General features: G+C 33.6%; 1 protein-coding gene across 8 annotated transcripts in view; it reads right to left on the bottom strand.

Annotated features, from left to right (window-relative positions):
- The window catches only part of LOC133172665 (RNA-binding protein Musashi homolog Rbp6-like), a 51,744-nt gene that overhangs the window by 6,825 nt on the left and 30,545 nt on the right, over nt 1-14,374 (bottom strand). For 2 of the 8 annotated variants that reach the window (XM_061307605.1, XM_061307607.1), the window contains exons 8-13: nt 7,987-8,069; nt 7,356-7,443; nt 6,223-6,285; nt 4,825-4,905; nt 2,213-2,329; nt 622-837 (exon numbers count right to left, since the gene is read on the bottom strand). In XM_061307605.1, coding sequence (XP_061163589.1) covers nt 622-837; nt 2,213-2,329; nt 4,825-4,905; nt 6,223-6,285; nt 7,356-7,443; nt 7,987-8,069 — 648 coding nt within the window. The remainder of the gene's footprint in view (nt 1-621; nt 838-2,212; nt 2,330-4,824; nt 4,906-6,222; nt 6,286-7,355; nt 7,444-7,986; nt 8,070-14,374) is intronic. The other 6 variants (XM_061307606.1, XM_061307608.1, XM_061307610.1 and 3 more) reach the window with 6 other exon arrangements.

Genomic DNA, 14,374 nt, shown 5'->3' with positions numbered 1-14,374 from the left:
GTGCATATCCAAGGCACTGAGTGTTATAAGTAAATACTTGCACATATTTTCAAAATCTATTCTGTATGTAAAGTTTCTACTCCAGTCAAGATATCTGGCATGCACTTATCCAAAAAGGTATTCCTACAGATCTATTCTATTTACAAATCTGCATAACATAAAAAAGACAGGAACACTCTAGTTTCATCATATAAGTGAAGAGAAAAAGAGAAACCAACTTTGTTAAGATACATCAGTGCAGATAGAAATTCACCTCGTGTCATGTTAGTATACAATATATTACCGATATAGATTTTTAATATTACCCCAGAGAATTTGAATGCCATATTCTCATCTTTTATTAATTCCACATAGGAGCTGAAAACTGATTTTTTTCCCTTCTGGGGTAGAGTTTGGATATACAGTCAAAAATAAAGAAGTCAACATAAACTTGTTAGAAATAAAACCTTCATACAAGATAAAATTTCTGACAAGTTTCCTTTTTTCTTCCAGTATATATTGAGATATCATGGCATTTTTGCCCGTAACCTTCCTTCATGTACTGTATGAACAGTTTCATTTTCATCCTTTTCCTTGGCCACAAATGACATTTTGCTCACAAAAATTAGGATGAAGTAATACCTGTTCTTTGTGCTGTAAGAAGTTGCTCTCCCACCCTGGCCAAGGGCGAGTTACTGACGGGCAGTGGGGAGGGCTCACTGCGCTGTATTTGTAGGGCGTTGGCAGCCAAGGGGCTAGTAGTAGCACCAATATCTGCATATATGGCAGGAGAGACCTGTCGCTCACCGGGGGTAGCAGTGGGGGTTTGTATTAAACCAGCGGGGTAACCAGGGAAGCCTATACAAAAGACGACAAATACGGTAAGAGACCTAGCTAATAAATTACTCAGAACACTTAAAAATATTTGAAAAAGGGGAATAACTCTTAAATAGTACATTACATATTTCTTCTTTTCAATTGTTTATCATATATAAATAACAACAAATAGATAATGGGTTTACGTATATTGTTCCCTGTGAAATTTTGTATAGGCTGGCTTCCCTGGTTTTGCAATGTCTAATACAGAACAACGCACACACTTTATGAAGATGCTTTTTCTACATGACAGTATAAGCCATGATTATTATCTATTGCTACAAATCTACCATATGATATGCTTCTTCTTTTTAAAAAAAAATGTTTAGAAAATTTTTTGTTAATTGATATTAAAGTGAAAGCTAAAAAAAACACTATGGATGGATTCTGTTCCCTCTCTTTTGTTTAAATTTTGATTATATTGGTAAGAAAGGCCAAAACAGTTATTTCATTTCTGTTTTAAATACCACATGCAAAATAAACAAAATACTACAATAAGCACTGGTTCACTACATCTACTTAAATCTAGATATTACGGAAGCTTGAATAATAGTGTGGCGATGATTCTATTTTTAGACATGCAAAATCAGCGGAACAGCCAATATTGACGATGTCAACAAAACAGGCATTCTCAAAGGTAGGTCAAATTATAATCTACCATCAAAATACACAAAAATTATCATTTAACTTAAAATGCATACCAAAACAAAACATGTTAATATATGAAATACACTAATCAATGATAGAATCAATTTATATTTTCCTTTTTTAAGCCCTTTCTTTACTAACTTCAATTTTTTTTTCTAAAATAACAATATAAAATCATAAAAAAAGCAAAATACAATTTCAAATTGTTAAAAAAAAAAATATTCCCATACTTATATTACATAAATAAATATATATGCATAAATACCACAAACAACACCAATGGATTGAAACACACAATATAAAAAAAATCACATGCACAGTTGGTCTACCATGACTTGTAGCATTGTATGAAAATGATATACAGCTTTATGCAGGAAGAATAAAATGACAGCTTCTTTGTTATAAATTAATTCTATGCTGATGATAAAAATGAAAAACTAGCTAAGTGAAGAGCAAGGTTAGTAAACAACATAGATCCATATGATCAAGGTCAAATCCAGGTCACGACAGGATCCTATTTGTAGATACAGAGTGCTGGACAGTATGGAACTATACAGCTTGGCATCAAAATGTCCTTTTCAAAATGGACATAATTAATGACCAGCTTACAATGCATTGATTTAATGTGATAAAAAAAATGTTGAACAGTCTGCTGCATTGTGTTTTAAGGCACCTGACCTGGTGTTGCTACAGTTACTATGGTGCTTACTTGGACTTGCTGTTATGCCCAAAACACCATGTTGTGCCCCACCAACCCCAGCACTGCGAGCTGCAACAGCTGAAGCTGAACGTGCAACTACAGATGGTGTATTGACTCCATTCAAGCCTGCCAAATTACACGAAACAAATAGTCATTTCCACTACATGGAAAGACACGTTTTTGACCAGTTTTCCAAATACAACGTAATTTCTTCCTCTCTCGTGTAATCCTTTTCTTCATTAAGGAAACAAAATTTGTTAACAAAATTTTATTCCCAAAAAAAAGACGAATTGTCTGATCATACCATGAAAAGTTAACAGGCTTACATAGGATGAGAAGTTCATAAATAAATAGGTCAAGGTTACTCAGAGGAAGGAGAGAAGATATTCCATCCAGGTAATTATTGCTAAAATTAGACACCATAGCCCATGCCCTCTCATCTGAGAATCATTTCCTTAGGGAGAATCTAACATGCCAATGTATTTATAAATTTGTAAATCTTTAAGCAGTAGACAATGGAAAATCTTCTCTTCTCCCCCCTTCTTTTCCAATGTCAAATTTAAAATCAATTTGCAAAAATTCTACAAAATAAAATAGTGCACTACATGATTTCTTAAAGAAAAAAAGTGTATGTGTACCAAAATGATTACAATTTTAGTTGATTACAGGTAACATTGATTTGTCTATTAAAATTTTTAAAAAAAAAAAATTTTGCACCAAATTTACCTATAATTTGCTGGTCAAACAAGCAACAATGGTTAGCTCCTTGACTATTTTCAAACACTATAATCTATCAGGTTTTATTAATAAATAATTAATAACTAATGAATTAAAGGGGAGATTGATTGGCAAGGTCATGTTAATGTTTCTAAAGCATCTGATTACAAGATAGTCCAAAAACTTTACTTATGCAAAGTCTTTTCACCAACCAAAAGCATCTGACAAGTCTTTATCTTTGCATAACATACATAGTGCACTTGTCATTTCATTGAGAAATAGTTTCTTTATAGTTTTATTCAATGAACAATAAATACTTATTATCAAATCCCTATTAACAATTGTAAAATATAACCATTTAGATTATTTTATCTGTGAAAAATATACACTTTCATTAATTCTTTGCATCTACTCAACTGACTAGTGTCTACTAGTATTCTAATAGGTTTTCAAAAAAAAAAATCTCTATCTTTTTTGGCAAGCTTTGCAATATCATTATATTTGAGGTAGCCATGTTTGAAAGATCAGTCATTATAGAAAATTTTGACCTTGTATATTGAAATTTGGCTTCTTTATTGCTCTATGCATTATATATCTTATTTTTGAACCATATAAAATTAGAAACACACACAACTTACATAACATTTAAACTTCTAAGCTTTTTAGCTGTGCAGATATACTTAAGACATTATAAACAATATAACTGAACTACATGAATTAAAGTACCTACGTATACTTAAACATATATCTTCATAGTAAACAAAATGGTAAAAAATTCAAAGAAATGGATTAACATTGATGAATGTCATTAACAACATGCCTTATAAACAAATACAAACATGAAAAGAAAATTCCACACCAGATATCTGCTGGTCAATAGTGACTAAGACTACACAATACTGTAGATTCCTTATTTTACGTGAGTACTTAATATCATGAAATGGCCCTTAGACGACAAATCGCGTGAAGTATAATTCACGAGTGGTCGCTTGATCAAGAGTTTTTTTAACAGATTTCAGCACCATAAAAATTAAAGTGAGTAATTTTATTTCGCGAGTCGTTCTTCTCGAGGAATTACGCAATTAATTCCTCGCGTATATTTAGGAATCTACAGTATACAGTGGAAAATAGTCCAGCTTCATTGTTTATGACTTTGTTGGTTACATTCTGTGAGTATTTCTAATCCAAATGCCTTCCTAACGGTACACTATATAAAAGTAATGACTTTCCTGTCAGCTCACTGCATTTCTTATGATACAAAAAATACCTCTGTTCAAAAAGTGTCTCTAGAGAAAAAAACTTGCCTTTGCTTAGACCAAAACCTTCTCCTTGGAAACAAATGAAATAAACATTGGAGCTGCAAAAATTTCCACCTTATATCACCACTAACAAAACAAAGCTTTATAGATAGAAATACATATCTACTACATCAAAAAAACAGAAAAAAACAATAGCTAGAGTTCAAAATTACATGGCACACAATGAAATCTGCTGGGCAATATTGTGCCCACTCATAAAGACTTCTGCATGCAGAGAGACAAAGATAAACAAATTCTACTACATTCCTCCTCTCCATTAAGATATTTGGCACTGGAGACCATTCATGCCCTATCACTCATCACAAAAATTATCTTCCTGCAGTGCAGATATTTTGGCCCATTAAATTAGCCCATCAAAATATTTAAAAAATATAGTACAATAAATTAACAAGCATTAAATAAACATGTAACAGAATAAATACACAACAGTTTCTGTTCGTATTTTCTCATGGTCTCAGCTGATATGTTGCTGTATTTCTCTCCTTTATTATCCCCTATGATAGAGTATTTCCTGCGGGGCTGAAAGGTTAAGATGACAGAAAGCTTAGAAGGGGTACCACTGCCCTAGTTCTAAAATTTCCATACCTGGATAGTAATAGCCTGCTGGGGCCAGTGTCGGAAATCCGCGACCATAGGGGTAGCTCGGCAGTCCCGTAGGAAGATAACCTGTAAATAAAGACCGTAAACACTCAATATCATGACCAAAGGATTATCAAGTACAACATCAGACAATATGTCTATAAGGATTCTTGTATAAAGAAGAAAATACATAAGCCATTTATAAACTTATATTTCTTATGTCTATGAAATACAATAACTTTTGACCTCTGACCTCTGCATATGACCTTGGCTTTATATGATCAAGTCTGATTTCTCCATCTTGTATAATTTATGGACATGGAATTTAAAATTGTGGACAGATCGTAATGGGCATAATTTTTTTTTTTTAACTTGAGAGCTAAAATTGCATCCATTTCAAATGACTTCCTTGAAAAAATGTTGAAAGCAGTTTCCTTTAAAATTTGTGCATGCAAAATGGATAATAAATTTTGTATTCTTTAATGACGAATGACTCAAAGAAAAACCATGGAGCATGCATTCTTACTAACCCAACTTCCATGTGTTTTAATCCTATAGTGTGTCTACAGTAGCAATTTGAAATCCAATTTGAAAAATTTATTGGATATGTTCAATTGTAAGAGGATATTGAACTGAATTAATCCATGCTTTTATTCTCATGCTTTCTGTCATATCAATATGAATTATGTCTATTGGTTAACTGCCCCCCCCCCCCCCCCCCCCCCCCCCCCGTCTTTTAAAGAACTCCCATGGTGCTCTTACAAAACATGCTGGTGTTGCTGATTCATAAAGATGTTTGCAGTAATTTGTTTTAGATAAAACCTTAAGATGTCATTTTTAAAAAATTAAAATTCTATATCAAAAGCACATCCAGAAAAATGCAAGTTGTTTATGGCATACATAATTGACAAACAAATTATTTTACAGATAATTTTGTTTAAAATGAGATGTAGAATATGAAGTTTATCATCTAAGTGTAATATAGTATTAAATAGAAATTTATCCTGAAACACAAACAAAGAAAAAAAAACTTTAAAATATCATAAAGCTGATTAGTTTCACACAACTAAACAGAGATATTTAACCAAATCATGCAGGCAGATAATACACAAAAAGTTCTAGGAAATTCCAACTACACAATCTAGCGGATGTCATGCATGACAGACTGTCACAGCTGAATAACCAGGTCAGGGCTGCCAATGTAAGGAAGCAGATATTAATCAAGCTACAGGATTCTCTTGTATCGACAGCCCTAACCTGTTAAAAGTGTTAGTTAGTTACACAATTGCAAGAGTTGTCTTTCTTAGTTTGTGAAGTTCTTTTTCTTTAATTATCCTGACCAGGACATAAAAAGAGGGGCAGTTCTGGTACAAGTTGAAAAAGAGCAGAGGCTGAACAACTTACACAGATCCGGCATAATTAATTCTTGTGGAATTTCACCCAAGACGATTTCACCATCCTCCGTCACTAAGAAAGGATTAGAAAAAGGGAAATCAAGTTTTAGTGGTAGCAAGAAGCTCACACTTTGTACTAGTGCAACTGAGAACCAGTTTGCTGGGTGAGGAAGCTGGTCGCCTACCTTTGGGCTACACTCAAAGGTATGTATTAAGCTTAATCAGAAACAAAATACAAATATCACGACTACAAAACTGCTAAAAGGATATTTTTGTTTTTTCATACATTTAGAATTGAAATTCCACCATTGTATACTTTTTTTGAAAATACTTCCTCAACCACCCAGAAAATCAAGCTGAACTAAATTGCACTAGAATAACACCTTTGATTGTATCATACTTGCTTTGGAAAATGATTCCAGCTCTATTGAATTCTATAACACAGAAAGCTCACTGTGCATAAAATAATTCCACGGCAGGAATGTACAATCAAAGTGTTGTGAACTGTGTATATTAAAAAATAATAAACCAAAAAAAATCTACCACAACTTCCGTGTAAAAATTTCCATTTCAGGTTTTAATTAATGAAAAAAATATAAATAACAATAGACTAGTACATTCAACAGCGAAAACCTACAAATCTGTTGATCTAGAAAAAACATTAAAGACAGAAGTGCAGTAACATCGGACAAAGCAGGGTGAGGCAGCACAATGTCTACTTCTGCCAGTTATCTCCCCTTTGATGCAGTTACTTCCCTTGCACATTTGACCTCTTGCCTGATGTGTAATAAGCTTTATCATCTCTCTACCACACTACCAGATTATTTTGTAGTACATGTACCACATACAAAGATAATCATCAACATGCAGAGTTCCCTCACTCACTTCATAAAGAAATGACTGAAGCAAACATAATTCTCTTAACTTTTCACAAAAGAGGGAACTATCACTTTAATACTACCACTCAATATCTACCTTTGACAGCATGCAGAGAAAAATGAATGGCCATGGAAACATTTGGCAAAAGGTCATCATGTGCAATGAATTTACTTTTATAAAAAAGAGGTATAATATGTATATATGTATCACTACTGTCAACCCAAAATCTACATCCAAGTGACGGTCACTACTGATGGTACTCACCGTACGCCCCTCTGGTCAATGTGCCCCGCCCCCTTGCTAGGGTGGTGGGTAGCATGACTTCCTTTGGTTGTGCTTTCTTACACTCAACCTGAAAATCATATTGTAATAAATTTGTATCATTCTCCATATTTTATTTAACAAAGTTCCATGTTTCATACAGGACCATTTCATCATCTTGTAATAAAAACTTCTTTATTATGACTCTTCATACATCATCTTATATTTCTATTTAAAGAAAGTCTAGGTAATATTGACCCATGTCAGTTTGAACACACCACAGTAGAAAGTTGGGCACCATTCTTTATCTTTAAATGACCTGTAAAATTTGTTTGTTTTATGACTTTATGATGTGTTTGTAAGGTATCTACAGGTGTCTTAGAGCAATGTCCTATTCCTGGCTATTGTTAGAACAATGAATCTATGTAGACAATGTACACGTCCTGTAGTATGCAAAGCGAAACTACTTTTGTTGTGGTACTACACAGCTATGTGTCATGTAAATATGTTGCTTTCGTGTTACATTTCATATTTTATAGTCTCTCAACTTCATCATCTTCCTGTGTACTGAGCCATCGTTACATGTCTGAAGTTGTGTTTGGATACGTGCAATTAATAACTTTCTTTTCTTTACCATTTTCTTGTTGATCTCATGGAAATGAATTTCACACACTTTATCAACAACATCTTCAACCTCAAATGTCACAAATCCAAAACCTGCAAAGACAAAATTAAAAAAATTTCAAAACAGTGCATTAAGCATCTTATTAAAACAAAATCCTAAATCTAACCTAAGTACCCTGTCTGTTTGTCTGTTGTCCCATGATGGTACATAAAAGACTTTTTCCTTTTTTTTCTCTTTTTTTTTAATGGATCATCCAAAATTTAACCTCTTAACAAATTTAGACCAAAATCTTCCTTTCTGTTTGCTTAACATGTATTCTGCTGTTTTTAAAACCAATAGTGCAGACCAAAGGACTCCTTCCACCAATTAAATTACAGCTCAATACTCGCTATGATCAATATGCCCTTATCAGAGGTGAGTAAACAGTGGTGAATTTTTGTGACTTTACAACAATTCTCAAACAATGCCATCACTTCGACCCAGGGCTGGGAATAGACCTTGCTTTCCAAACCCATCATGCTGTTCACAGTTTGCTAAACATGTTTGAGTATTCTTCAATTGTTCTGCAGTTCAAACGAGTAAGTCTTTGTAGACCAAAAATTGAAATTACCATGTTTGATCAAAACAAGGACTTTTGGTGTATACATACAACCATTAGCACGGGGTGAGAATCTTAAAGATGTTTAACAGGTTGACTGAATCAATATTTGGCTAGTTTACCTCAACAATGCTATTTAAACATCTTTTCCACCCAGGTCCCTGTGCTCTTCTAAAGCCTTGTTTGACTGTTTATAAGGTGTAATACCGCGATGATTCATGTCTAGAGCAGTAACCATTACATCTAACTCAAGTACACCCCCAAACTGACAAAAAATATTAAATAAACGAGAAAATACAGACGACTCATTGGTGGGAAATATCAGAGATGCACAGGTCTACTGGAACCTTTATATGAGCCTGTAATAGGTGGCTTCCTCCATCTCCAAACTGCCCAAATAATGGATTACCTTGTTCCTAGTCTAACTAAAGACTTAGAAAAGTGCCATCTAATTCACTCTAACTCTACAGTTTACAGCTGTCATCAAATATGACATTCTTTACTTTAAACCAAGGAACTCCTTACGTACCAAAATTCTTCACAAATAAATTCTTTTGTCTTTTTTTTTTCTTAAAAAACTTTTTATTAAAAATAACAAGAGAAATATATTGGTAAAAGTATACAAATAAGGCATTTATTTTGTCTACAGATTTGTCCAGTTATTAATGTTAATGTGAGAAACATACGCTACAGCAGTGATGGCCTATGCTCTCTGACATTCCAATGAAGAAACAGTACAACACTAGAAACAGTCATGCACTAGAACATTGAATCGAAAAAAGCAAATACGGCTACAGAAAAATTTCCATGTATTCCTACTCAGTCTACCAACAATAAAAGCCTACCAAGACAAAAATAATCAAAAGCTTTTTTTTATGTAGAGTATTTTTTTTCTGTGAATACAATGGTAAGAGTCTGCTCTTTGTAAGAAGGTTGTGTTATAGAGGGCTAGGAAAAACTGGTCCAAATTTAGATGCAGTGTAAGACTTCCACCAAAAAAATTACCAGACAAAAAAATTCCTGGATTATAATACACTACCACTGAGTACAATCTACAATATTGAAAGCTAGCTGGCTTTTTATTGGTCTAGATGTTTTGGTCTAAGTTTTGTGAGGCTAAATTTGATTGGCTATCTACTAAGTCATGTTATATACCATCATGGCAACAGATCCAGACATCAGGGCCTGCATCAGTTCATTCCTGAAATATACAAGTCATCAGTTTATATATAAAGAATTCAGAAACCATTAACTGCTTAGCTCTCTGAAAACTAAAGATAAAAATAAATTATATATGCATCCTTGGAATTTCATCTCCAATTGAACATCATTTACAGCTATTTTGCAGATAAAAGCATACTGCCTTCCCACATAATTAAATACAAAATTTAGAAACGTGATGAGCTTTACGAAAGTTCTATTTATTTGCTGGGTGTGTAAATATTCCTAGATTAGTTGGATTTGATCCAGAGGAAAATACGTCAATTTCTTTTTCTCTGCACTGTGTATCCCTAAAGTGTAGATGTTCACACTCAAACCAACATATACAAATAGGCTTCCCTAATGAGGGAGAAGGCTACAAATTTTCCAACAATTATAAACTTTACCCATGCAAACCTTCAAGATTAAACATAATCTCTCTAATTTCACAGCTAGGAAATGGGGAAAGCATCTGGTTTGGTGAACTATGGGAGACTTCCTCTATGTAAACACCTTCTGTAGCAGCAGTGTAAACAGTATTAGGTGCTCAGCGCAAAATACTTCCTATTAAATGAACGGTAATCTTGTGAAACTGCATAAACCAAAGTTTTAATATACCAGAGAATAGGTACCCCCATGTTTTTAGCTATGCATGTATTTGTTTGTCAGTTTCATGTATCTTTAACATATGTCTTTATATAATAAAAACCTTGGGTTTTTGAAACACTAGAAATTTGAAGACATTTAAAAAAAAAAGAAGACTCAATTCTGAAACACATTCACAGATCAATGTGAGAAAATGTGAAATGATTGCTCTGTTTTCTGCCATATGATCTGTCATTCTGTAATCTTTATAAGTTTGGTACCAAGGTTCTGAACAACCAAGGAATTTAGATGGTGGATCAGGCTTTCTCTTTTATTTAACCTTGTGACCTTGTTCATGTTGTTTTAGTTTTAGCATTTATCATCCCAATGAAGTGTGTACCTAAGACTTGTGCAAACATGTCTGATGATTTTCCAGATATATGTGAAAGGAATTTTTCATTGATTTCACATATCAGCTAGACCCTGATAGAAATATCTTTGAAAGTAGCCAGGGCTTTGCTTACTTTGATTATATTAAGTCAATGGCGAATTGATAGCTGCCACAAATTTCACATTTTCCTCAATCAGGTTTTAGGTTGGGTAATTTAGGTTCTATAAATATTTATTACTTTTTTTTTTTTTTTTGAACGGAGATACACCTCTCTTCACTGCCCAATAAAGACTCTCTCTAATGACCGGTTGCTAGTGATAATGACACTGCTGTATCAGAACCTAGCATTGGAAATCCATAGGCTACTGGCATCACTTTCTGGCAATTTTTGCATGCAGTCTGTGATATCATCAAAAAAGCACCTGTTCTCAGAATTCTGACACAGCCAATACTGTGCCTTATCATCTGCTTATCAGGATTTAATCCACACATATCTCCAGCTTAGTCAACAGGAGTGCACATTACTTTACTTCTAGTATATCATCTCTTCTATCCCAAGATTACCTATTTTACTTAGGGCCATAATGGATCCCAGTAAGGGGTCGGTGTTCTAGGCGCCTAGAAACATGGCTTCCCATCTCCAAATTATCAACAATCTGCATGATTAAGCACAGTAGCTACAGGGATCCACCATGGTAGATCACCATTCCCAATCAACACCACAAAATACCACTTGACTCTATATCTTGTAGCTACTTTCTGACTATGCTGATAAAAACATGACCAGTAATAATTTTAAATAATAACTTCCAATAAACCTTGAAATTGGTTTACTAATTACCACAGACAACTGATTATGGATTTTAAAAAAATTAAATCGATGTTTTGGCTAATTGCATGAGAGCCTTGTTGGTTTCCCATTATGATATACTTGGAAGCCCTGCCATCTATAATTATTTTTTGCTTCTTATTTGATGCAATGTGGAGATTCCAATGCCATTAAATCAATATTACACAGGTCCTGAAAATCACACCAGAGCCTAACTGTTTTGATAATGAAATCTTAATCCTATCATCATCCCTCACTCAAGAGCTCCAGGCTCTTCGGGAAAACTCAAAAGAATGCCAGGCTACCATTAATTAACAAGTGCAAACTCAAATCTCCACGGGGCTCCATTTTATAAATTCTTAAAGATATAAACATACTTCAGAACATGTGCATCTTCTTCTAAACAGGAAATGTGAATCTTCAGATATAAAAAACACACCTGACTTCTTCAACTCTTAACTACACATACCAATATTTTATGGAGAAAAAATATTGCATTTTTGTTATTTACAATGTGTTATTCCTTCAATAGCTTAAAGATCCTTTGAACCATAAAATACAATCAATACGTTATGGGAAATTTATTGAAATACAGATGTTTAAAACAATCGAAAATGATGACGTCCAGAAATTTATACGCAGTAGAAAGATGAAAGGCTATTACGATAAAATTGGTTCATCTGCCAATGGAAATCTAATTTACATGTTTTTGTTGTACATCAATTTGAGGAATAGTCCTCGTGTGACAACGATAAAATGTGTCTTGTAAGCCGATATTATATAATTGAAGCTGACATTTTCCTTTCAAATTCATTTGTGATTCTGCTATTACCAAATCCTTCTAGACAATCACTGTGGCTATGATTTGTGGTAGCACATCATGAAATGTCATTATCGCATGTTCTTGTTGCCTAGCAATGTCCTGGGGGCTAGCAGAAGATGTCTGCTCAATAGTTATCCTCATCTTGTTATTCTGTTATATCTCCTAGCAACAACCCTGACCTGGGTAGCAGCCATTTTCTATTTTGAATGTAATGATCAAACATTAAAGCAAATTCATTCACATTAATGTGGGAGGGTGCACATAAAAAAAATTCTCAAGTGTACTACTAAGACTATTACCAGTATGTGAATGATTTGCATTAGAATTAAAATAAGCACACATAGTGTGATGTACATATTACAACAGGAAGAGAAAAAAAAAATCCTTAAAAAGATGGTAAAATCTGAAAGTGAACAACCCAGAGACTAATGTTGGATATTGCTCAATATAGAAAATCCTTTATATTTTTAACAGTAAAATAAGAACTATTCCTCTAGCAGTAATCTGTGGACAAACATAGCTGGCCAAGAGGTACTAGATATTGTCAGAGCATGACAGATCGCTGTGTTAGTACTGGGTATTAGTCCTATCATAGAGCAAACACAGCTTAACAGTCAACTTTTGTGTTCCCTAACATTACTGGACCTGGTAACCAAAGACAAAGTGGTTACTATATTATGTCTTAATAAAAAAAGGACGGTCAACAAATTAAACTGACCTACATATATCAGGACCACACAAGTTCTGTGCCAAAAGATAATGTCACTCTGCTTTTCTGATACAAAAATGGATTGTTATTCCAAGTCCTCAATAATTTTGGTGGACCATAATCAGGTTTTGAAAATTCAGAATACTTAAAGATATAATGTATCAAAGTATCGATAAATTTACAATACTATCACTTTTTAACTTTGTATCAATTCAAAAGACTAACAAAACAACTCTGTATGTATTTAACTAAAAATTTCAAAGGAATTTTAATCTATGCAACCAGTGTGCTTTAACAGCGGTGAAATGCGTACAGTATTTTGGTTCGTGTTTGTTTTGGACCTTCTGTGCTATATCTGCGACAAACGGCTCTTTAAAAGCAATGTATTGGGATAAAATCTGGATGAAAGTCACAACTATCTCGAGAGCAATTCACATTGGAATTAAATTTTCAAATTCACTCTTGAGTTTTCATCGTTGCTTAGCAATCTCACACAAAAGTTGCAATAAAAACTTCTTTCAAGACACAAATTTTAATCCTTAGTGAACATTCAGAGGAATACAAATATTCAATACATCAACAGAAATGGGGGAAAGGTATCCTTTAATTTACATATGCATTAAATACTTGAAATATGTGATTTATAGGCATGCACACGCTGTCAATTCTTGAATTTTGTCTAAAGTGTACAATCACCATTTTGGTTTTTTTGAAGCACATGTACCGGTACATGACTTTTACTTGAAAAATATTTCAAAATTTTGTTTAACAGAAATTGTATTGGGAATCTTTTTTCTTTATTTTATAATTTGTATACTGCACTAGACCTTAAACTGCCCTGCTGATGCGAAGCTTGTCCACAGCTTAACTCTTACAGAGTATACAACAGGGGCAGATAACTGGCTCTTTATCAGCATGGTTCTGTGCACCTGGTAATTACCTTCAATTTTTTTTTCATCATTTCCTCCTACGCTGTGGGTATGCATTATAAAGCGCCTTCATCCATGTTATTGAACCAGCAACAACACATTTATACTCGTCTTTTCAAAACTCAAAGTAGGTCAACTGAATGGCTTTTATGCAAAGGAGTCAATGCAAGTTCAGGGAAAGGCAACCGATCTCGACATTACACATAAAACGAATAAAACAAATTTCCACAATATCACTCTTTCTTCATCTTAAAACCTGAAAGCAATTTCATGTTCCAGTAGAAAATTACATTTCTGCAATACATCTCCCTAGTAAATATGTTTTTATTTCAA

This window comes from Saccostrea echinata, unplaced genomic scaffold (assembly GCF_033153115.1).
Source record: "Saccostrea echinata isolate AGI-Se365-2 ecotype Australia unplaced genomic scaffold, CSIRO_AGI_Sech_v1 ptg000054l, whole genome shotgun sequence".
Taxonomy (NCBI): Eukaryota; Metazoa; Mollusca; class Bivalvia; order Ostreida; family Ostreidae; genus Saccostrea; species Saccostrea echinata.
This window is presented reverse-complemented; position numbering and strand designations above follow the sequence as displayed.